At 39.5% G+C, this 25,323-nt stretch overlaps 1 protein-coding gene across 2 annotated transcripts in view; it reads left to right on the forward strand.

Moving 5' to 3' along the window:
- GRAMD4 (GRAM domain containing 4) overlaps nt 1-19,296 on the forward strand; it is a 79,555-nt gene extending 60,259 nt beyond the window's left edge. For both annotated transcript variants that reach the window (XM_035549296.2, XM_050708280.1), the window contains exons 8-19: nt 384-475; nt 1,760-1,851; nt 2,829-2,877; nt 3,716-3,787; nt 5,223-5,266; nt 5,380-5,489; nt 6,727-6,881; nt 10,587-10,734; nt 11,210-11,303; nt 12,417-12,501; nt 14,130-14,198; nt 15,226-19,296. In XM_035549296.2, coding sequence (XP_035405189.1) covers nt 384-475; nt 1,760-1,851; nt 2,829-2,877; nt 3,716-3,787; nt 5,223-5,266; nt 5,380-5,489; nt 6,727-6,881; nt 10,587-10,734; nt 11,210-11,303; nt 12,417-12,501; nt 14,130-14,198; nt 15,226-15,327 — 1,112 coding nt within the window. In that variant the 3' untranslated portion in view covers nt 15,328-19,296. The remainder of the gene's footprint in view (nt 1-383; nt 476-1,759; nt 1,852-2,828; nt 2,878-3,715; nt 3,788-5,222; nt 5,267-5,379; nt 5,490-6,726; nt 6,882-10,586; nt 10,735-11,209; nt 11,304-12,416; nt 12,502-14,129; nt 14,199-15,225) is intronic.
- Nucleotides 19,297-25,323: the final 6,027 nt, after the last annotated feature.

Raw genomic sequence — 25,323 nt, forward strand, 5'->3', positions numbered from 1 at the left:
GACAAGCTGACCTGTGCTGAGCTCTTTGGAAGTGGTATGAACAGAGCTCAGAACAGACTGCTGTTGGCATCCAACTTTTATAAAGATAATGCTACGCTTGATTTTTCTTATTTATTTATTTATTTGGTCTGTATTTAAGAGTCTAGACATAGCCTTTGTCTTGAATAAGACACTTAAATTTTTGGAAATGTATTACTCAACTAATTGTTCAGTTATGTTGATGGGTCTCTAAGTTTTCATTTTCCTTAATTTGGATAAGCCTTTTTACATTTACATGTCCTGAATATTCCTATTTTCTGATTTGATTGTTTACCATTTACAAGTGATTTAACACCATTGTCAGCTAATTCTAACAATTGTGCTTTTTTCTCCATTTTATTTAGAGAGAGGTGCCAAACCCGTTACTAATTTTGTGAAGAATCTTTCTGCCTTATCAGACTGGTATTCTATCTACACTTCTGCTATTGCCTTTATTGTAAGTTATTCAATTCCTCCAGGAGCAGTAAGAACTTTTAAAATGTATTATCTACTGAAATTCATTGAAAATACCATATATGAGTAGGGGTGTGCTACAGTTCAAGTCAAATCAAACAGTGGAATTACATTTAACACAAAATACCATGTAGTTGATGCTTTAATTGTATTTCAAAGCCATGCGGATTCTGGTATGTTTTGTAACTGTTAAAATAACAGAACAATCAGGGCATTGTTCTCGTGTTCCTTGCTTCCTGTCTCCCTGTCCTATAAATTGATGGTTTCTTCTGCATCTGCAAAATCTCTCCTTTTCTAGAGCTGAAATGCTGATAGAGGCTATATTTGATAGGAAGGATCTTCACCAGCAGTGCTCTTTTCCATTGATTAGGATCATAGTTAGTGATGAGAGACAAAGTGTCTTGATTTGAGTATCGCTTAATGTGCCAACAGGAGGTCTGTGAGCTAAATTTAAGTATTCGCATGAACTAAATTTAAGTATTCCCACAGGGCTATGTAAGGAAGTTTGCATACTGCTGTGATATAACTATTTAGTGGAGTTTCAATTTGTTAATTTTTTTTCTTCTACTTGTTAATTACATGATCTAAATTCTTTGTGTCATGATATAGACACAATATTCAGATGCCAAAGAAAACTGTTAGCAGTAGTTTTAGTTAACTTTGTCAGGTTGAGCCTCTTCATGAAAAGGTGTGTGACGTTTTCACCACCATGATCCACCCCTGTAAGTTACAGAGCCTTATTGAATGCTACTTTGCACCACACAGTTGAGAGAATATTGAGAAGGAGCCTGTCGCACCATTGTTAAGTTGGTAAAGAATTTGGGATTTAATTGACCTGAAGTAATGCAGTGGGTTTGTCCTGTTGCCCTGTAAGGGTACAATTGTCATAACTCCTGCTCTTCTACTGTGCCGTTACTTCGGCTGCCTTAGATGAGGTTAGACCCTATCGTGTTCACGTGGCAGATTCACAGACTTGAAGGTTCATTCTTTTTTTCTACACCATCATGTGATTGCAGCCTGGGAAATACTCAGTCTCTCAAGTGGCTGAGAACTATTTACGTGTTATCTCTGGAGATTTGGTTCAATCGTACAGTTCTAACTTAACATTCATGAATGCAGGGCTGTTGTCAGTTGTGGGGTGGCTAAAATCCATTAATGTTCATGATCTGAGTTGCATGATTCTGTGGTACAGTGGGAAACAGTCTATGACTCACTGTACCCAAGTTTGTAATCCACATCTCTTGTTTTTCTTTTTCTCAATCTGCAGATTTACATGAATGCTGTATGGCATGGCTGGGCCATTCCTATGTTCTTATTTTTAGCAATTTTGAGGTTGTCCCTAAATTACCTCATAGCCAGGTATTTACTTAAATACTAGATCATTCTCTTGTAACACTTTGCTTGAAATCTGTTTTATTATTATTATTATTTATTGACTCATAACCTGTTATTTTTCCTAATGTTGTGAATTCAGCTTAACAAGGTAAAATTCAAACTGATTTCATTACTCAGTTCTATAATTTTTGACTACCCTAAGGCATTATCTTTATTTTCTGTGACTTAGAATCATAAACTCATAGAATCATTGAGGTTGGAAAATCCCTCCAAGATCATCTGGTCCAGCCACCCCCCTACCACCAATGTCACCCACTAAACCCTGTCCCTAAGCACCACGTCCAACCTCTCCTTGAACACCCCCAGGGACGGTGACGCCACCACCTCCCTGGGCAACCCGTCCCAGTGCCTGACTGCTCTTTCTGAGAAGAAATGTCTCCTCATTTGACTTGGGTCATCATAAATGATGCTATGTGCTATCAGACAAATCCTTCAACACTTAAAATTTTCTAAAATAAAACTATTCAACAGTATTCAGAGTATCATAAGATCATAGAATGGCTTGAGTTGGAAGATACCTCAAGGATCACCTAGTTCCAACCCCCGTAGACCTTTTAGTGTGCATATTGTTAACTCATTTTCTGATTTCCTAATTGGCACTTACTATCTGACACTCCATTCTTTGAAAATTAATAGGGCAAATAAACTCCTGAATAAGTTGATACAATTTTGTTCACATAAAAAAAATCCTCTGTGCATTGACCTGATTCTATGCAATATCTACCTAGCTAATACCATTTAAAAATAATTTATATACATTTAAAGCTGTTTGTGGTTGAGTACTTGTGCTTTTGTTATGTGGTGGTTCATTTGATTTTTGTTTTCTTTTTAAACCGTAAGAGTTTATTGCAGAAAACTGCTTTTTAACCTCTTGCAAACAATCCATGTTGGCAGGTGGAGAAGAAATACTTGCTATCTTTAACTATTTCCGTAACTTCTAGGGGTTGGAGAATACAGTGGAGCATTGTGCCTGAAGTTTCTGAACCCGTGGTAAGTCTTTGATCAGTTTGTTCTGTACGCCTATGTTAAAAGCTGCACCTTCAAAACCTTCTCGTGTGTTTGTGTGGCTAGTTGAGGCAGGAAGGAATAGTAAGGTGTATGTAAAGACACTACAACTTCTTTTTCTCTCTCTTGCAATTTAGGAATCTTTACTAACAGCACTCTTACATTTGAGTGCTTCACCATAACATATTCTGCACTTGAATCACATTTCTGCAATAAATGTTAATGTAGCAGCTTGGGACACGTTAGATCCTGTGGGATCTTCAAGAAGCCTTGCAGTCTCTTTCCTTAGTGACATTTTGAAGGTATTACTTATGTACCCTGCTATAAGCAGGGAGTTGGACTAGATGATCTACTATGGTCCCTTCCAACCTGAATTATCATCTGGCCTTGCTTCCAGGATAATGTTGTTACTTTTAAAAGGCCAATACTAGATTACTTTAAAATAAATAAGTAAGAGTTGTGAAGCTTCTATAAAAATGACATTTCTGTGCTAGACCAGAAATAAGTCAGTTTAGGTCTATGGTGGAGACTGAAAGCCATTGTAACTGCATTGCTTCAAAGACTTGCTGCGTCTTTCGTAGTGTCATATTACTATATTTGCATATGTCACAGAGGAAAAGCATTCATAGCTAAAGATAACCATCAGTATGACATAATCAGTAGATTTAAAACAATGGGAGAAACTTGGTAGATTTAGAGATTGTTTAAAGTGAGAATATTGTTGCCAAGAACGTGGAGGGGTCACATTCTCATGAGGTGTTCTGTAAAATACCAGTTTCATCTGAGCTGAAAATTAATTGATCGTCTCTCTTTCTTCCCCGAGGAACCCCCGAAAGAGGACCTGACGGTATCTGAAAAGTTTCAGCTTGTTCTAGATGTGGCTCAGAAGGCTCAGGTACTGTGCTACTCTCACACCTCTCGTGCTACTTCCCTAAAACAAGGAGGTTCATTCATTCTGAAGTGGTCAAAGCACTTCGTTACACAGTGTGTGAAAACAAACGCTTAAACAACACTTTTCTTGCATAGGAATCTTCACTTACAAGCAATAGAGACGTCAGGAAGAATGTAGATCAGGTGTGAATCTTACCAGTATGCTGGAGCACGGATCCATATCACCAATCTGCTAGTGACAATTTAATCTGAAGGCTGCTGCTAGTTTAGCTGTTAGTTCAACAGTTTGTACCGCATCTCTGTTATAGTATGTTTCTTAGACACCACCACCCTGCCTGACCCTGAAATCTGCTATTTGCATGGCAAAGGGTGAGGGAAGGTTTTCTTCCAGCTGAGTCATTTTGATGAGCTACACTGGTAGCCCCGTGACTCGACCATCTAGTTGAACTGCAGCCTTGTGCCATGTCTAACAACGTGCTGCTGCTCAAAGTAGCTCACCTTTCTGTTGCCAACCGTGTAGTCTCCTCTCCTTCCTTCTACTGGCTGTGGTACGTGCCTGACCCCTTGTTCATGGTGTCAGCATAAAATTAATCTGACAGAAAATGAAACCAAGCTCTTTGTCAGGTGGGGGGCATGTGACTGAGAGCGGGGAAGGAGCTTCCTGTGGCAGCGAGCCATTGCTAGCCTCAGGTAGGAGTGTGGTGAGCCATCAGCGTGCTCTCTTGCTACAATGATGTCCCATTGGTAGCAGCAGAGCCAATTTGTTGGTTCTTTTTGTCTGGGCAATAAGCGACCGTGCTTCTCCTACGTTTATATGACTACCTTTGGAAGTTTATTGGGAAGAGGAAATTTACAGGTGCAGTGACAGCAAGGATCAGTTAGAGAAGGTTGCTGAGTAACACTGTTAATACAGAGCAGTTGTCTGCAATGTGGGGATTATATGGAATCTAATAACTTCAAGAGTATATTATAAAAACCTCGTTGTGGTAGGTTTCAAAAAAAACTAATGGACCAACATTTCATGAAGTCAGTAACTGCTTCCTGAAATGTCAGTGCTCAAAGTGTTTCAACAGACTTTCCATTTTGTTACCAAATGACAGAAGCTTTTAACTTTCAAATTCTGACAATGTAATCTAAAAATTTTACAGTGATGTAAACACCTTGCAGTCATACCACTGAGGCTGAATAACTTCTTCCCTTCACTTCTAATAATCATGAGCTACAGAACAAGGTGTTAAATGAGATGGAAGTCATTGAATATTGCTGTTCTACGCTGTATTTACTCAACTACAAAGTACATAAATAGCTAAAAGTTATTACAAAAATCACTTCCAGGGATTGCTTGTTCTGTAAGATAACTCTGTTGATTTCTATTATGTGGGCAAAACCCCACCAAAATAACACGGGACTTGGATTTAATTCTCTTGCTTTTTATGCAGAACCTTTTTGGAAAGATGGCAGACATACTGGAAAAAATCAAAAAGTAAGTTATCTGACATGAGTCTTTTTACCCTCTTAAGATTTGACCGATGTCTGGAAAGCATGGTAATACAGTTTTGATTTTTTTTTTTTCTTTCTTTCTTTGTGTGTTTTCAGCTTGTTCATGTGGGTCCAACCAGAAATAACACAGAAGCTCTACATTGCTCTATGGGCGGCTTTTATTGCATCCTGCTTTTTGCCCTACAGGATTATTGGTCTTGCAATGGGTAAACACAATAAATAATTGACCTATTAAAGTCTAGACTTACTGCTTTAAAATAGAGCATGGTCTTCAGGGGGAGAATTTTCAAGTATGAGAAAGAAAACCCTGCATTAATAAATAATGCAGTGTTTTAAAGTATCTTCGTTGTGCTTGGCATCATTTGTTGTGTTCATTTTGAAAACCACCTCTGAATACATAATATAATAGAAAAAGTAATGTATTTTCTCCTTGAAGTGGGAAAGTTTATGATGAGCTTTTGCAGAGGTTTTCAGAGTGCCAGCTGTAAGGCTTCCGGGAAGTCCTATATTTTGGTGGTTTTTTTGCTTTCTCTTCCTTGTAAATGAAATACATGGGACCACACAGAAGGCACAAGGATGGTAGGGCTGGAAAAAAGTGAAGAGGTTGGTAGGACAACTTGTAGAACTTGGAGGATAGGCTGGACAAAACAGACTACTATGGGTAAAGTTGCAGATACTTCCACTTTCAGCTGGAATTGGGAAAAGACAGCTCCCTCTACAGCACAGGACTGTCTTCTCTAAGGTATGAGGCCATGTCCTGTGAGCCAATAATTTTTTTATTTTTATTTTTTAACTCATTGAGGTAATGAGATGGTCAAACGAGTGTTACCTTCAGTGGCACTGAACTTCAAGCTTCAAATTTAAACATATACATAGATTTGCTTGATATAGCTATTGAATTATGAGTGTGAGGAATTATTTTCTTACTGTGACTCTTAGGAGATCTGAATTGTGTTCACTGAAGTTTTAAGCCTATTTCAAACCCTTTTAATCTGGCAGAATGCAAGGAAATATCTTCCGTAAGATAAGGCGTACTGGACTGGAAGATGCAGTTTAATGCAGTACGTGAGAGCCCTCTGTTGCCGTTTAAATTCTTGCAAGGAACTGCAGAGTATAATGCTCTGGCATGTTTCCTGTTTTGGAAGTATATTATGTTTTCAGAACGTTTCTGTTAATAAGCAATGTATGTTTGGATTATATCAATGCTCTTCTGCCTAGTAAGAAGCTTTGTGTTTAAAAACTGGGGGAGAGAGGGATCTGGGGAGGGGATGAAAAGGAGTAGCTTCCTGCCTTTGTAAGAAGAATCCAAATAGAACCAAGGGAATGGTTTAGCACTGTGAATGAAGATACTTAAAGAATTTGGTGAACTTTTTAAAACGTGGTCAAAACTGCGATGTTCTTAATGCCCTTACAACATGCATACTATCGTGACCTTTTTTTCAGGACTCTATGCCGGAATCAAGTTTTTCCTTATTGATTTCATCTTCAAACGATGCCCCAGACTAAGAGCTAAGTATGATACTCCTTATATCATCTGGACAAGCCTCCCAACAGATCCACAGCTCAAAGAACGATCTAATGCTACAGTGTCGAGACGGGTAAGGATAATAAGTCATCTCGTCTCTTTGTTCCCAACATCTGAAATTCAGATCCCTTTCTCCCTTCCCCCTTTCCCCAGTGACTAGAGCACATTAAGGGAGGGGAAGGTTAATTAAACCTTAATGGTCAGTGTTAGTTTTATTTTTATAATTACTTTCAAGATTCACGGAGTTTTCATCTAGAATTTGTTTCTTGTAAGAAACGAATTTATTATCAAAATATGTATATATTTATACACATACACACAAATAATGGAAATCATAGGAAGCTAAATGCACAAAAATGATGCTGTCCAGATTCATACCAATTTTTGTAACATACATTCTGTATGATTTTTGTTGTCAAAATTTAGTTGTCTTGTATTGCCTCTCTGTGTTTCCAGGTATTCTTTTTAGTGGAGATTCAGCTGCTTGTGTGGATTGAAGAACAGTTTTAAAAAAAAAAAAAAGATTGAGTATATGTAGCTTACTAATGGGATAAGTATTGATAGCATTAGTAAAGTAGTTTACACATTTAGGTATTATGTCTTAAGGTTATTTGTATTAGATGACATGTAAGTTAGTGGTGACAAATAACTTTTCACCATGTTGGTACTCATAACAGTAATTTTTTCTTTTGTTAGTCTCATAGACTTTAGTCTAATCCCATTTTAGTGTTTGGTTAATGCCTCTTATTACAATACGTAATTGCATTCATGGGGTTTCTGAGTTCTTTCATAAACTCCCTGACTATAATGTGAAGCACTTAGCAATAATTCAGCCTGAGAACACATCTGGGAAGCAAAATGGATGAACACATGAACCCTTGGTTAACCTGTCAAGAAGAAGAAGAAATTTCATGTCTGGGGGAAATGTAGCAGCAGGTGGCAAAATGGTAACAGCAATGTAACGAGTATTTCAGAAGGAAGTAAAAGAGAAGAAAATCTCTGACTGAAAGTGACTCTTTTGTTTGTATTTTCTAAGGGGTGAGAGAGATGAGTGAGTGGTTAGAGCTGTAGGTTCTGTCAGCTGTAGTCAGACTATTTCAGTTGCTTGCAGAAGGTTGACTTAAAACTTTCTGTTATCATTGTAGGTTATCACTCACATACTGTGATAGTGTAATCTGTTTTAGGAATGGAAAGGCTCTGAATTACTGAACTTGAACGTGTCATCCATAGGCAGTAATTGTCCTTCCTGGACCTTCCTTACAACTTAAGTTTTGACAAGTAGACCAGGGTTTTGAGGCTGACTTGACAGGGTTGGCTTTTCTTCCCTGTCCTGGAAAGGACATGCAGGACTGCATTACCTGCTTCAAAATGTCTTTGAAAGTATTAACTTGGTCTCTGTGTCTCTCTTTTTTTTTTTCTTTTTTTTTTTTCTTATTTTATAAAAGGTAAAACCCAAATAGGTTTTCCTTTTTCTTTTTTCTTTTTGATCCCCTTACAAAAGGCGGAGCCTGGAAGCACGTACAGCTTATGTGCATTTGCTTTGGCTTATTATCCTTAAACAGTGCACACGACACCGTAAACTCAGACACCATGCAATATGCATTGCCTGTACCACCCTGACCCCGTGTCCTTAGAGAAAAATCCTGTCTGATGGGTAAAGGCTGTATGTCAGAAGCTGAGGACAGGTCAAGTGGAACCAGCAAGGAATACTGCTTGCCTGCTTCTAGATCGTTGGTAACAGTTTTAATCGTTGGTAACAGGACTCCTCTGGCATTACAAATCCAATGACTTCCAGTTATATTTAAGGCTTATTAAAATTGGGTTTGATGCTTTTCTTTTAGGAATGGACCATGGTTTGTCTCTAGCCTGGGTGGTTATAGCTAAATGAGCTACTTATTTTAGTGGAAACGTTTGCCTGTTTTAGGAAGGACTCAAAGCAGGGGCAGAGCTTCTCACATCTCCAGCCTCAGGATGGGATACGATACTGAAGCCTAATCACCTTTTTATTTTTGCCTCTTATATAATGGTTAGGTAGGAAGCCATGCAGCAGAGAGCAGGAATAATCTTTATTCCAGAGCAAAACGCATTAGCTCTATTGCCCTGACCTTCTGTGTGTCTTGGGCCGTGGAGCTTCACCTGGTTACGTGCGTATGGAGCCAAATAACTTGTCCAAGAGAGCCTTCCAAAAATTCATCTGATCTTTACTCCCACACAAAGAATTGGGGAAGCTACTGTTTTCCTTGGTTCCAGGGGCTTAATCACTGCTAAGGGCACAGCAGAAGGGCAGTAGCTGAAGCAGTAGTACAGTTATTGTCAACTATTTTCTTTCGATCTCAACTTTCTTTATTCTTTTCCCTTGAGGCATCGTTGTATTACGGTTACCCTAAAAGCTGGATGGTAAATACCCTCTGTTGTGCATAACTGTTTTGTCAGTCTGATTTTATACTCAGTGATTGCAGTGCACACTTCTCATTTGCTTTGTATTTCTTTTGTTAGAGCTAAATCCTGTGAAGTGTTGAGTGCTGCCAACTTACACTCCAAAAGCAGCTGAGGCTAGTTACCCTCCGACAGCACTGGGCTGTACAGGAGAAGGGCTTAGTCCCGAGCTTGCATGTTGTCAGTTTGCCAGTTTAACTGCATGTGTACAGTAGGACTAAGAACGGAGCTGGTATTGCTTTCATGACAAAAGCCAGCCTTTAGAATTGCGTGGTGTGCTACCAAGATGAAAAAAGCAAATGGAGGCGAGCTTTCTGAAAGAAACTGCCTTCAGTCCTTCCAGAAGTAAGGCTTTTTTTTTTTTTAGGGCAGTCTGTGGTTCACGAGTCCTGTTTAAAAGTAGATTTTACTGAAGGACTTCAGTGTTAAGAACTCCATGCTCCTTTTTTTCTTTTTTTTTTTTTTTTTCCTCAAGGATGCTGACAACCATTTCAGTTTTATTTCACATGTCTACACTCAAAAGTCAGAGCAACTTCAAAGCAAAGCAAAGATCAATGACTCTAACACAACCTGAATAAATTGAACCGGTGTGCTCTAACCACTGCTAACTCTCATTTTTAATTGCATTCATTGTATGTAGTCTTTTGGTATGTGAGCAAGATCTTGCAGCTTCACTCATTTCATGTTTTATTCTATGTATTATACTGTTAAATAGACTTCACTTTTTTCTTTTGTCACTGTCACATTTGTGTTGTTTGTTTCTTTTCCTGCTAGCTGTCAGGGCATGAAAAGGTATGGATCGTAGCGTGGCCTTTCAATTTCAGCATTTGTATTCATAATGAGCTTATGCAGTTTTGCGTGCCTCTTTCTTTGTTTGCTCTTTCTTCTTTATAAACGTATTTTGTGCAAAAATATCTTGTGCTTGGCCTGTCTCTTGAAGACAAGCTAAGTACTGATAATATATTAGCTATTACTAGTTCCACTAGTGCAGTAATTTGGAGTTGTGTGCAGTGACTTAGCTGTATCTAATCAGATTACCATTTCTCTACAGTAAAGGGTATTTTTAGGGCAGGAGTATCTAGTGCCGTGTGCTTTTGTCCCCACAAAAGGTGCCTATCAAAGCATAGCACTTTGAAAGGTTGTCTTCAGATAGCACGTTACAGCCTGTGATAAAGGAGTAGTAGAATTCAGTAGTCCAAAGTCAACTTCACCAAAGTTAATGAAAGTTACTGTATTACAGTTTGTTTGTTTGTTTTTTAAGGTAGAATAGTTAGTCATGTTTTTAAGAGAAAAGCTTTGCTGTTCACAGTCTAGAATTATGTTTATTTGTATTTTTTTGCAGCTTCAGACAGCAGCATCCAGAAGTTATGTGGGCTCAAATGCCCCGACCGGAATAAACAAAGATGAAGACACGAGTCGTTTCCATACCACCAAGAGGGGCAATTTCCATGAAGTTTTTAACTTGTCAGAAAATGAGCGTCCTTTAGCAGGTATTCCAAAGGGAAAGGCTACATTAGTGGAATCTGCTCTAAAAAGCTGAGGATAATTTCAAGTTGGATTCCATTTCAGTGCAAAATGTACAAATATAACCTTTTAATTAAAAAAATACATGCTTTGAATTAGGATGAACGGAGGTGATCTCTTCATTCCGTATCCTTACAATTCTGCGTGAGAATCCACAGCCTGTCATGCCTTTTGTGGTAGTGCAAATGTTAAAGTAAAAATCGTGTATGTGCGGGTTGTTTTTTTTTCCTGATTTATAATTTATTATTATTATTATTTTACCAGTGTTAAAACAGATGTTACAATGTCTAGAAACACCTTGTTTAGGCTTTGCTTTATAAATACCTCTGATTTTGGGTATCTAAAGTTTCGTTTTCAATGCTTCCTGCTGCTTTATAAGTAATTGCTAGGGGTAATATCTATTTTTCTCTTTCTTAAAGTAAGATTTCTTTTTTTTTTTAGTGTGTGAAAATGGCTGGCGCTGTTGCTTGATTAATAGAGATAGGAAGATGCCTACAGACTACATCAGGAATGGAATTCTTTATGTCACAGAAAAGTGAGTCATTACATTTGACACATTTCTTAGGAGGGAAATGCAGCAGACATTAAAAATTGAATCTGAAAGCAGCCCTTTGACAATATTTTGAAACAACACTGCTAAGTGTTGTTTCAAAGTGGGATAAGTGGGTATCAAGTGCCTTTTCATGGTGCTTTAAAACCTCAAGAAAGCACTGTAGGAGAGGGAGAACTAAATCTGGGGTGTGGCAAACCTTAACAAACATGTTTTTGTCTTGGAAAGGCTTGCCTGGGAATGGAGAACAGCTCTATGTAGTCAGTTGTTAGTAGCTGCAGTCCTTGATATGGGTATCATACTTACTGTATGTATATTAAAAAAGAAACTAAACACTAATTGTATTTTGAGAGTTGTGATTAATGGTTATTTAGCAAATACTCTGTTTCATTTTTTTAAAGCAAACTGAACGTATAGCTTCCTTGAAGCAATGTGCAACAACAGCAAAAAAAAATAGAAATTCAAGCCTTGGTTTCAAAACTAGTATTTGTTTGTTTGTTTTTAATTCTTACTTTCTCTTTTCCCTGTCCCCTGTGCTGAAATAAGTATCAGGACTACTGTTTGGCTCTTGCACTGCAATTCCTTTGGAGTGTAGTGAATGGAAGTAAAGCTAATCTGTATGCAATGTCGCCTAATGATAGAGGGCGTTTAGAATCTCTAGCATTTAGAAATCTGAGCTTTTGTCTGCATCACAATACAGTGTAACTAACACAGTATTTTCCATTAATCTTCTAGGAAAGTAAAAGATTTATAAGCCTTTTGAGATCTAGTATTTTAACTGTTTAAGGCTATACTTTTTTCTTGTATCTTTAAAATACTTGTTGGGCTCAGAAATTCAATGCAGAAATCTAAAAATAATATATTTTTTGTGTACGCATACTGTATGTTCTGGGTTTTCAAACACATTAGTTGCTAGAATTTACAAATGTTTGTTCTAAATTGAAAGCTGTAACTGAATTGCATGTCGTTTGCCCCCCTTGTTTTTTTAAGCTAATTTCAACCTGTGAGATTTCAAACTTCAGAAGTGACAGGAAGGATATTGTGAGCTTTGTTTCAGAATACTGTATGAAAATGAGCATTTTCTTTCCTTGTTTTCAGTTACTTGTGCTTTGAAAGCTCCAAATCTGGCTCATCTAAAAGAAATAAGGTTATAAAGCTAACGGATATAACGGATATTCAGAAGGTATGGCTGGTTTGTGTTGCAAGTAGGGGAGAAAGCTGGGTTTCTGTTCGACTACTTTTGTTTTGCTTTTCTGTGGTGTTTCTTATTGTTGTTGTTTGTTCGATACTTTAAAAAAAATAATAATATTGATGATTTTTATAACTAAGACGTAATTCTTTCATCAAAGAATATTTTTCAGAACTGCTTGCCTAGCCGGTTAGACTGACCCTACACAAACTCTCTATGAGCATAAAAGTTTATGAAACTCTTACACTCTTGATTTATTTTAAAATCAAAGTTGTACTGTTTCTTAATTCCTTTGTTTGCTAGAGTTGTGTAGGCTTTAAGAAGATTTTTGTTAGCAGTAATTGTGTAATGTTAACTTAAATTTGTGTGTCGATGTGAGTAGATGCACCATCTTAAATGTAGGTGCCTCAGAGGGAAGAGGGATTATTGTCAGTGGAGAAAGGTAAACCATTAGAGTAGCATTACTGAATCGGAGTGGAGTTTTGTCTTGGTGGTATCCCATCACTAAAAGAGGGGAAAAGTGGATGGTCAGAAGCACGGCAAGTACGATGTTATCCTCTGGTTGAGTTTTATCAGCCTGCTGTTACCAGAGGCTTTAGTCCACACCATGCATCATGCTATATGGAGATATTTGTTAACCTCTCTGAAATTGTCTTACTCTAAAAGGCCAACGCCAGTGCTTTCTACTGCATCCCGTGGCCATGAGTGCCACAGTTTAAATTATGTTGTGCAGAGAAATAATTTGGTTTGGTGTCTACTGTTTAGGTACCTCCAGATTTTCGAATGAATTTCTTCCATTTATGTCACATCTATAAATGAGACAACTTGAGCTCAAATTGAGCATTCTCTTTGGCATTAATAATTCATATTGATGCATTTTAATCATACCTGAAGCAATGTGGGCTTGTTGTTTAGTAGGTCTTTACTGCTGAAAATGTTCTTTTGTATCTTTTTTGCTTCTTAATGAAGATGAGACAGATCATGCAGCCAAGCATAAAAACATACTGTGCCTTGTTTTATTTGTGGATGGGTAAAAACATGCCACGCTCAGGCTCCTTCCATATTTAGGATATTCTCTAGTTCTGCCAACTTTATTCCATCTTAGCCTGACAGATTTTCTTTAAAAAGCCCAACTGTACGTACTCTGTTTTCTATTTATTTCTATTTATTTATTTATTTATTTCTATTTTGAAAAGAAGCTTTTTCTGGTCTCTTTCCTGTTTCTTTAAACAGTAGATGAATATTAGTTCCAGGGAAACCTTTAGACGATACACACTTGCACACTTTTTCTTGCCTGTTCATGTATGTATATTTACATGTATGTATGTGTGTATATATATATAACATATATTATGTATATAATATATCATATATATAATATATTTATGTGTGTGTATATATATAAATATATATGTGGCAGGAAGGGAAGGGGCAGTGTTGGCTGCACGAGCAGTGATGACTAGGGGCAGAGGGGAGTGCCTGGCCTGCTCTTGTTTTTACTGCAGGTCTGTTAGTTGTGGCTGGGAGGATCTGCCATTGATGGGTTGCATGACCTTCTCAACACCTTTTGCAGTCGTTCAGTACATATGAGATATCTTTTGGTCTGTGCTTGGTCTTTTTAGTATAAAGTGCTCTCTGTTCTCCCGGGATCAGGGATGGGTATTGCTGTATCAACACCATCTACACAAAAAGTAAGTAGCTGGTTATATCTATATAGCTGTGTTTGACTTCACGCTCTTTTTGTTGTCTTTCTCTGGCTAGCACCAGCAAAAAGGCTTTTTTATTTTTTCCCCCACTTATGCTAATGTTTGGCTTTTTTCTTTATTTCATTTGTGTACATATCAGCATGTCTGGTTTCAGAATTTTATCGAATTAAACATTCAGCTTGTGTTACTGCATCTGGACTATTTTACTGTAACACTTCAGAAAGATTTGCTTCTTCCTTTCTGCTCCTTTATTTCATTATCTCCTTTGAGAGCATAGGGGGTGGTCTGCAGTGCAAACAGTCTGAAGCTCAAAGTTGATGGCTTGGCAGTATCTTTGTGTGAGGAATGGTCTGCTGCGTGGCAGGTTTTGGGGTAGGAGGGCCTGACCCTCAGGATTCGGTTTTCCTGTTTCGACCTTATTGTACTAAAGATTTAAATATCTCTAAGCCTCAAATACCTTTGGGACAACTGAAGCTTTTCTTAACATACTACTGTACCTTGTTTTAAACTAACCACTTATAAATAGCTTTTCTTTAAGTCACGTGATGGTTGTACCAAGCTTTCTGCTCACTTTTTTTTATATTGAGAAGTCCTTAATAAAGAGGTTGAAAATGTTAATCTACCTAAATAAATATTTTATGAGCTGAAGCTCAGAGGCACTGATAAAGAGTCTTAGAAACCTTTAACAAAGGCAGAGGTCAATCAGGAAAACTTCATGCACTGAGCAGATGACAGAGTTAAAATATTCTCTATTGCTAGTACTCCATGCAGATGCACTTTATGCCATGGTTGTTTTAGGAAGAGGATGGAGAAGTGAAAATATTAGAAACTCTGGCATGCATCCAAGGATTTAGTAGGGAAAAGGATTCTTACTTCTTTATGAATGCACTTTGAATATAGTTCATCTCCTGCTGCTAATGATCTGGCCAAAACTATACCTGAAAGAAGACTTTTCTTTTCCAGACTGATGTGATCTTTTTTTCGATTTTTTTTTCTTTCCCCTGTCATTCAGCCTTTGGTGTTTGGTGCCATGGTACACCGAGATGAAGCTTTTGAGACGATTTTCAACCAGTATGTGAAAATAACGTCTGCATCATCCAACAGTGAGAGCTAGTATCTTATCATAGACGACCTAAAGGAAACTTTCTTATTTTACAACTTGGTAGTGAAAAAAAATGAACATCCTCATCTATTTTGCAATAATTTTTCTTGTCTGGTGGTTTATATTCTATCTGTTACATAAATCAAGTGTATTTTATATATGCCTTCATGTTTGTTTTTAAGGTTTTTGTAAAAAACAAACAAAAAAACAAAAAAACAAAAGAAACAAGACGGTGAAAGTGCTATCATCACTATTAGCCTTGCACATTAAGCACTTTTAATGTTTATTTACTGACATTAAAAGCTGGGAAGACACTTGGCGAACTGACTAGATAATGGACTGAAACAGGTTGATCCCTTTAACTCCACTGATATCACTAGGGATACATTTGTCCCATTCTCTTTTTTTTTTTTTTTTTTTCCCCAAGACATGAGAATGACAACTCTAGTAGCCTGAAGTCTTGTTTCTTCAGCTCTGAGTTTTTAATTGGGTTCTATATTAAAACTGATAGCAACACCAAGGAAGTATTATCATCTTAGTATTTCTGTATTTGTAAATGCACTTAAAATAACTCCTCCTTGCTAATACTTGCATTGCAGAAGGATATTTTACTGGTTGGGTTAGGTTCAGATTTTCCTGCATACAGAGGTTTAAATTGTTTGTACAGTGAATTGGAGGAAAAAGTTTGTAACTATATCTTCCTTTCCTAATTAACCAAAGTAAGAGGAAGGAAGGCAGGCAGATACTTTTTATAAAAGACGGCATCAAAATGTTGTTCCTAAAATGTTAGGCATCGTATATTTGTATTTCTGTAGATACTTGTCATAGAAGGGCTCAACTATTGTACATGTTGTATGTACAAGGTGTTTGTATGTTAATGCATAAAAGACTTGCAGGCTTTTTGTGTTGGGGGAGGTGGGAATAATTAAACTAAACTGAGACATGACTCTCTTTAATTTAGCTTTTCTCTTGAGTTACCTTATAACAACACTATAATATAGCAACTGAAAGCACTGTTTCCTTTTCAGAACGTAATTTGAGGGGCACTGGAATGTTGCTGTGTTTCCCCGTGCAAAATTAAATTTTAGTTACAATTAACCAATTGCCAGGTAAAACAGGAAGGCTGGGCTCCTTATCTAAACTCTCTCAGGCCTTTCTAGCAGCAAAGCACATATTTGACCTTCGTCTTTAATACAGAAAGCTTTTATATTCTATACAATAGCACCCTTCTGAGAGGTTTAGAATTATATTTGCATTTTTCTTAAAGCACAGTAGGAGTTACGCTATGCCTTCCCGTTTGTCTTCTCCTTTGCTATGTCCTTTGAGTTGCTAGTGTGGATGTCTCCAGACATCATATGAAGGTCCCCCAGAAAACTAATTTTGCAGATGCAAATTCTTACCTAAAAAATGGGACTTAGTTTTATGGATTTCTTTTTTAATCAGGGATTTTTCTTTCTTTATGGGGAAAGGGGTAAAATGAAGGATGGGCAGGGGAGCCAAGCACCAAAGGGTCTTTAACTCTTAGCACAATTTTTACTTAAAGTCTCTCAACAAATGCAGCGGTACTGAAGAAGGTGGCAGTCAAACTGTGCAAACCTATTTCAGTCTGACCATGACGAGGTATGATAGAAGACCTTGATGTGAGCTTGACGTGAAGAAATACTGTTGAATACTGTGATTTGGTTGGGTGTTGTAAAGTAAAACACTGACTGCAGTAAAATTCCATTCCCTGAGTTGGAACTGTGAACACGAGGTGGGGACAATCAACCAGAAGGGCTAGGATGTAATTTTTGAGCTCATTGGTTAGAGCACCTTTACGTGACCAGAAAAAGGGGCACATTTTTAACACCTCCTTAGGTATGGTGTACATCAGGACATGCAAAGCTTAACATACAAGTGAAGTTGGCTGAGAAATGCGTTTTGCCACCATCTAATATGGATATAGCTTGGCAGTTTATGGCTTCTTCACTCTACATATGCAGGTTTTTTGTTTAAAATCCTTGAACTTAAATTTTTTTCTTCAAACCTGCTTTAAAGTCAATTAATCTTTTTTTTTTGTAACTGCTGTGTATTATCATTTGACCTTCCTTTCCAGAAGCTTCCTTGAATAGTAAGTGTGGCTAATAGGCATTAAAATCGCTTAATGTTATATAAATCTTAACCAGATTCATTCATTTTGTCTTAAAAACCTCTTGAGTGTGTTTAAAGCTATTGTTTTTTTTCCTGAGGAAACAGAAAATTATATTTTTTACAGAGAGCATGCTCTTTTTCTTATTTTTGTATCATTTTTTCAAGTGTAATTTATATCTTCACTCTGATCATAGCAGCAGTTTCAGTAGGAAATCAGTTGACTGGCACTTACTACTCCCCCCACACGTCCCCCTTCGCTGTTTGACCCTAGCATACAGGGTTGTCCTAGATCCTGGTTCCCAAAGGAGCCATACATAGGTCCTGTGCTTGTGGTGCCAGGACAATTAACCACGCCTAGGCTTCAGAGAGGGAGAAAAGAAATAATTATTCTTTTCCCAGCCTGAAATGCCTCATGCACAATATGCTCTTTTTTTTTTTTCTGAGCAAAGATATTAGAAACTTGTTAGGAAATCTCATGTGTCGGCATTCAAAATTAATCCACGCTTTAACGTGTGAATTTAAAGACGAACTACTCTTAAAGCAGTAAACCTAGTGCAAACTGCAATGCAACATCATTTCATTCTAACGTGTAGAAAAAAGACTGGATTTTTTTTTTTAAGAATTGTAATATAACTGTCAGACATCTGTGTACATATTTGACAAAGTTCACTTACATTAGGTTGTCCGGGTTACTGCTATGGAATTGCTCATGTGTTACAGAACATCAGAGCTGGTAGAAAGTCCCCTCGGTGTGTTTACTCATGAATACTCCTGTGCCTGCTCATCTGCTACATCCTCATGGGCTTGGAGGGCAGGAGGGGATGGACAGTTGAGTAAATAAGTACTTGACTTGTACAATTACACTCCAGTTAACCTTAAATTCCAGTTGTCCTACCGAGCTTTGCAGTGTAGCCTGCTCTGCTTCATCAGCAGGCTGGGTAGCATCACTTAATGTAAAGTGTTACTTTCTAATAGCAGAAGGTGATGTTCTTGTCTTTCTGTTTGCTGCTTATATTTGCAGTTCTATTGATGTGTGTGGTTCACTGCTGGATCATTCAGGTGTAATTGGGTTTAGCTTTTTTCAGTAGAATTGCATTGGTTAGTTTGAGTCCCTTTTAAAGGAGGAAAAAAAGGGAGATGAAAACTGACTGCTTTAATTATTTATTGATGACCATTTAAATTCAAAAGGCAAAAAAAAAAAAAAAGCTGAAATATGAAATCATGCCTTTCTGTACACTGTAGCTTTTGTGAGGCAAGATTGAGAGAAACAAGCTATTTATAAGTAGCAACACCACACAGGAAGCCAGCAGCAAAACCCTACTATTGTTCCTGCAGACAAAGAAAAACACAATTTTACCCAATCTTGAAGAGATGAAAGGATGTACTTTTTTTTGGCTACTTAAACTTGTATTAAAAACACTGGTAGTTTTTATTGAATTCTGTACATTTTGGCAGATGTTTAATTTCTACTTCTAATCATTGAAATATAATGGATGTTAAAATTTTTATGTCTGAAGTTCGAGTCTATATTTTGAAGTTGTAAATAACTCATTATCAGTGTAACTTTTGTTTGACAAAAGACTTATACTGTATGAAAAATTGAAATAATGAAATAATTTGCCCTGTACATTTTTTAAGAAAATCTTGTTTGTTTAAAAAGTCTTGTATAAATTATAATTTTTATTTAAATAAACATAAAAATGCTTTGTGCTAATACTTTTTACAAACTTTAATGACTCGTATAGCAAAACCAGACCTGATTTCTTGGAATAAGGTGAGCTGCTTTTGGCATATTCACAGCCACCTCAAGCCCACCACTGGGGGAAGTGGGTGGGTTTTGCTTCACTGCTTTTAAAGCCCGAGGACCCTGCTTTAATCAGGAGTAATCATGGTGGTGTATTGCAGAGCATAGTAATGTTTTTGTCTTCTGTGCCATTTAGCCTGTTAGGAAAAGCACAAAAGGATACCTGTAAAAGCTCTTTCACGAAACACAGTAGTACTAAAGACTCTGCTACAGATAGGCACTGGAGGTATGAACAAAACCCTTCTCTGCCCCAAAGGTATGCAGGAGAGAAGCTTTTGACATCCGAATAGGGCTGCTCTTTGTCTTGCAGAACCTGTAGTGGCCCAGTTCATCTGTCTTACAAACAGGTACCTAGTTGCTGAGCCTTTGGCTGTGCTTCTGTGAAATCTGTAACCTCGCTGGGAATAAATGGTGGGGCTTCTTTATCCACGCTGTGTGCAACAGGAGCTGGCTTTCACTGGGTACACAGGCCTTTGTCTTTGGTTAGGAATATGATACCAGGAGTAAGCTTCCTGGCCATCTAATCCCGACGTATTTGTTTGTCTCTACAATGCTCCTCTGTATGTTTTGCTCCGTTGACAGAGATCAGTCCGTGGCGGACCCTGCAGTCACGAATGCGTGCTGCTTCATTTACTTCTATATTTAGCTTTCTCACAATGGCAGCTATGCATCTGGCAATACAGTGGTGCTTGTGTTTTAAATACTTGTGTGTTCTCACCATAGTTAACATCCCTCTCGTACTTCTGTTAATGCATTTTTTTATTAAATATTTGTACAAGATCAGTGGCATCTGCAGGAGTGCTCACGCAGATTGGATTCAACCCTGCCTGCCTGCAGCCTCGTGGAAAGAGTCTTTGGAGCCTGGACATCTGATTTTGGCTGTAGACTGCGTGGGACTTGGGGAAGGGGGTGGTCTCCCTGAAAACTGCACTTGTTTTCTCAACCTCACTTTAGCAGCCCATGAAAATAAAAAGATTTACTGAATGAACTCTTACCTGCTCTCTGTGTAACTCTAAGTACAAAAGGAGGGGAGGCATGCCAGCTGCGGTCTGCAGGGTGTCACCAGCATATGCTGGCTTCATGCAGATGAGCAAATAAGGCAGGACAAGGTTAATGCTGTGCAGAACAGAGATGTACAGGCTGCTAAAGGACAGTTAGAGCATTCATCTTGGAGGAACAGGTTTTGTTTGTTTGTTTCCTGATACTTTTAAGTAATTCTTAAGTCTGAGTCCACTACAGAATCCCTGGATTCACCCTGAAACTGTCTAAAGAGAGGAATTCAGTAAGCTAAACATTGTCTACACGTTATCGGCTCCTCTCAGCTTCAAATATTTTTCCTGCATCACGAGTAAAAAGTTCGGGAAGATGTAGTTTCCGTGTTAGAGAAGTTGGGGTGTTTGTAAAAGTACAAACAGTCTCCTGAAGCATCAGTATCCTCATGGAGCTGTTGACATTCTAAAAGTTAAGTGGGCTTAATGCAGTGCCGCAAGGACATGGTTGCGAACGTGTCTGATACTATGTTTAACCTGAACTGTGTTTGGTCATTTGGCTTTGGATGGGAGAGAGAGAGAAGGTGATGGGAAGATAAAGACCTGTTTCCATGTTCAAATACCTACTGTTCGCTGTACCTTGTGAGCATCAAACCTATTTCAGACGTGAATTCGGTGAAATCTCCATTTTTGTGTCCTGTATGGAAGCTCCATCTTTGCCACTTCAAATGGAAAATGGCTGTACATGGGGAAGGATTTCCCTCAGTCTTCCTTGTGCTTTTCTTTCAGAACAACCTTGCATATTCTCTAGCTTCTCTCTTATGTTTCACCCTCCCCTAATTTCATGTATATTCCTTTATGCTTCTATCTCGCTCCTTCTCATGTGCAGATATAAACCTTCCTCTAATACCTCCTGACCCATTTAGCCTGCTGCATCCCTTTCTTTACCCTCTGCTCTCTGTTTTATCTCTGGATGATCTCACGTGAATGGGTAAGATCTTACTAGCCATTTGCATGCTTGGACCAGAAATTTGTCTTCATCCCCACTTATTTAGTAATTAATGGCAATCAGTGGATGGTTTCTACCTTACAGTCTAGCTTCAGGTTCAAGGTGAATTGTGTCCAAGAGGAGTTGCTCTCTTTTTCCTTTTCATTCCTAAACTTCCCAAATTTCTGTTTTGCTATCTCTAACTACTCAAGTTTTGAATTGAGAGCTTTCCAGTGTTTCCTCTGATGTGTCCTCAGCAATGTTCCAGTTTTCTTCCTCCTTGTGCTTTAGGTCCTGATTGTTCAGACATTGACTGGCCACATCCCGATGAGCACGTCACATGTTGACTAAAGCTGCCTCCACGTTTTACATCTTCCATTTTGTGTAAATAGGAACCAAACAACTCTCTGCTGCGTTGGATTACTCTGTGCCTTCCATTTCTCAAGCTGGCGTGTCATGTCTTTGCATGGCTGAAGGAAGAGGATGTCTCTTGAAGCTACTGTGTGTGCTCTTCAAAGTGAACAATCTCTTCTTGACAAACCAGTTTTCTTACTGGTTCAGGCTTACATCGAGCAAAATGTGCGTCTGTAGAGGAATAAACACAGAACTAGCTGCATGCCACAGAAGGGTATTTGGGAAGGATTGTTCAAGCCTAAGCTGGTATTTGCTCAGCCGTCTCCATGCTGGTCTCCTGAGCACAGGGCATCAGGTTTTGATCTCTCAGCTAAGTCAGTAAGAACTTCTGTAAATCCTCTCCCTGTTTTTCTTAGGCTAGATAAGTATTTAGGAGGAACTGCTGCTGGTATAAAGTCTGTAAACCAAACAGATATATTAAGTATTATTTACGTGTTTTGAAAAGTCATCTCTGACCAGAAATGTCATTAGCCACTGAAAAATGTTAACCAGTCACATATGAATAAGGAGTGAGAGTCACACGAGCTCTTTCTAAACCCCCCAATCCCTGAAAACATCACACAAGTCTATAAATTCACAGAAACGGGATCAGTCTGAGAAGCATTTGGGGTTGGGGAAAAATGATCAAATCTTTTAGATGCTATTTGGGAAAAGCTGGGGGTGGGGTTCAAGAGTGTGAACTAACACCACCATACATTGAACAACGACATACATTGAATGTTTCCTTATGGGGTATGTGTTATATGATGGTAACATTTACCATTATTCTTGAGGGGATGGAGTGTGTTAATGCAGGCTTTTCCTGTATTTGGATGGATTTTTCTTGCAAAACCCTGTGTTTTGCATTCTTGTGGGAAATGTGCTGAGACAATATTGGTTAGTGGACGTGCTCTGGGAAAAGTGGAGCTATACAGGGCATCGTCAGTGCTCACCTGGCAGAGGAGATGCCTTAGAAAACCGCCTTCCTGCTCCTGGACAGAGCTATACCTCATGTGTCATGGTGTGTTGACCTCTACAAGCTTCCCCAGATCTGAAACCCAACTGCATGGCTCATGGAGCAGTGGGGGCTGTGTCTGCACTCACGTCCATCTGCAACGACTGGGCGCTTTCCAAGGAAAGCACAGCGAAGGGGAATTAAGCCCTGGACTCGGTCTGAGCGCTGCAGGTCTGAACTGATTTCTGCTGGAAGGGAGGACAGATGGGATGCTGGGGACAGGCAGCTCTGAGTCCAAAACTGGGCCTGTGATGGCTGTGGCTCCATCCCCCCACTGCCATCTGGGGCTGAGCAGGGTTCAGAAGGGCTCTTGGAAAAGGGGAGAGATGCTCTCTTCATACAAGTATAAATATGTTGAGAGTCTGCTTTTAAATCTACTGAAATCTGTGTAAGGGTGTCTATATGAAGGATGTGGATTTATTGTCCTAACACAGTAATTTTCAGATATAACCACCGTGGTCTTCATGCAAGCTCACTACATGGCAAATATCAGCTGTGTTTTGTGGCTTTTGGGGTGGGGAGAAAATCAAATGTGACCTCAGCAAACAACCTGGACTTAGAGCTCTACAAGCTTTTGCTTAAAACTTACTCCTACTGTTTGAGTAGTTGTTATCATTTCATTGTTTTATATTACTGACCAGGTGGACAACTCAGTGAAGAGTTACTGAGCACCATACGGCTTTCTCTTTATTTGCGGCTGACAGGAGCCCTTTAATTCCTGCTTTTCCCAGGTGTGCCAGGCTCCAGGTCCAGCTGTAAACATGTTCTTGAAAAGCCCAAACTCTGGCATGTGCTCAAGCAAATACTTTAAACTAGCTATGGTTGCAAGCCAAACTAAGAGCTTGCTGTCTCCTGCCACCTACCTTATGCCAGCACTGGGGCTCATCAGACCTTCCTAGAATGGCAGAGCCCAGCAGAGCACCTCGGAGCGGTGAGAAGAGCACTGCACATCTCCCTTCCAAGCCAGTAGGGCTTGGCTCAGCTGCCCTCGAAACCCCAGTCCCAGGTAAGCTGTGGGGGAATGTAACAACCCTGATGTACAGAGCTGGCTCTGTGTTCCCCCTTCCAGTTTTGCGAAGAGCATCAGATTCCAGAGGTAACATTTTAATACAAATTAAATATAAACTTTAAAGTGCTAGCCCTGAGTTTATAGTATCAAAGAACAAAGCAAAGAACCAGGCAGCTAAAGCTAACTTCTGTATGCATGAGTTAACTTGGCACAAACCTGATCGCACGAACCTGATGCAGAGTTGCGTGCTGTTGTCAGCACTATGTTTAATCTGCTGCCTGCAAGCAGTGACTTTTCCCCTGCATCTCTCAAAACTTCAGAGCTGGCAAAAAGAAGGCGAGGAGGGGGTGGCAGTTGCCCATCTAGGGTTTTTTTTGGCCATCTCAGTCAGAGCAGGGAAAGTTGTAGGGCATCTGCATCTTTATTGACCATGTTCCTGCAGGCACGTCACTGTGCGCACTAATGAACAAGCCCCAAATGTACCCGTCAGTGCACAGCAGATGTGTTTGTATGAATTTAGTTCATGCTTTCCCAGTCCTTGTATTTTTTCTGGCAGAAATGGGTTTATCCCACTTCTTGAGCTCCCCCGGGGAAGCAGAACCCTCTCCCTGCTTTCTCATATGACCAGTTCTCATCTCCTTAAGCAAGGCTTGGGAAGACCTGTACTCCACCCATCTTCAGAGGAGCAGGCCTGGGTTGGTATAAAACACAAAGAAATTCAGGATCAGATTGTCAGCCTGCACAAAAAGAAAATTAGAGGTGGAATCCTTGCAAAAAGTTTAATTCCTGACTTGAAAGCTGGGTGCAGAAGTGGCATGGATGGTATGGACAGACCCCAGAACCACAGGGTGCCAAGGCTTAGGATTCCCAGGCCCCTGTCTTCATGATCAGCGTGAGAGACACTTTTCCCTCTGCTTTCAGCAGAGTCATTTCAGCGATCTCGTTAGGTTGCTCACAACCAGATCAGCTGATGAACAAAGACCCAAGCACCTGGCACGACCAGAGGGCACATCGCGATCTGTGCAGTTGGGTACTGACAGGTGGGACGCAGCAGTGGGAGACGTGGTGGGACTGCTGCTTTCTGGCAAGGGTTGCATGAGGCTGGGCCTCTGGCTAGAGGTGCCTGCACCGCGCTCCAAACATCTTAGCAGGGAGGTGGGAGGGAGCAGCTCATGTTCCCCCCAGCACTGCAAGTGGTCGGAGCAAGGTGCTGCTCCTCTCCAGCTTGGCAAAACCAGGCCAGGTCCAGGCCTCCAGGCCAGGTCCAGCTTTATTCAGGGCCGGTCCTGGGCGTGGCTCATGGCGATCAGCTGAAGCACCCAGGTCTTGCACCTCCTGCACCCAGGTCAGAGCTGTCCCCAAGCCACCAGCAGGTGAGCAGCGGTGGAAGAGGCCCTGCTCTTCTTTCCCATGGCTACGGCCTGAAAGGTTTCAGCAGAAGAAAAAAACAAAACTCTTCTAATTGCATGAGGTCTTCTTTTAGCAGAGCAGAGATGCTTAGGCTGATGTCTATGAATACCTGAAGGAAGGATGCAAAGGAGTTGGAGCCAGGCTCTTTTCAGTGGTGCCCAGTGCCAGGATAAGAGGCAGTGGGCACAGCCTGGGACACAGGAGGCTTCTTCTGACCACCAGGAGCACTTCTGTGCTGTGTGGGTGACCGAGCACTGGCACAGCTGGCCC

The sequence above is a fragment of the Cygnus atratus genome, chromosome 1, assembly GCF_013377495.2.
Source record: "Cygnus atratus isolate AKBS03 ecotype Queensland, Australia chromosome 1, CAtr_DNAZoo_HiC_assembly, whole genome shotgun sequence".
NCBI classification, from domain to species: domain Eukaryota; kingdom Metazoa; phylum Chordata; class Aves; order Anseriformes; family Anatidae; genus Cygnus; species Cygnus atratus.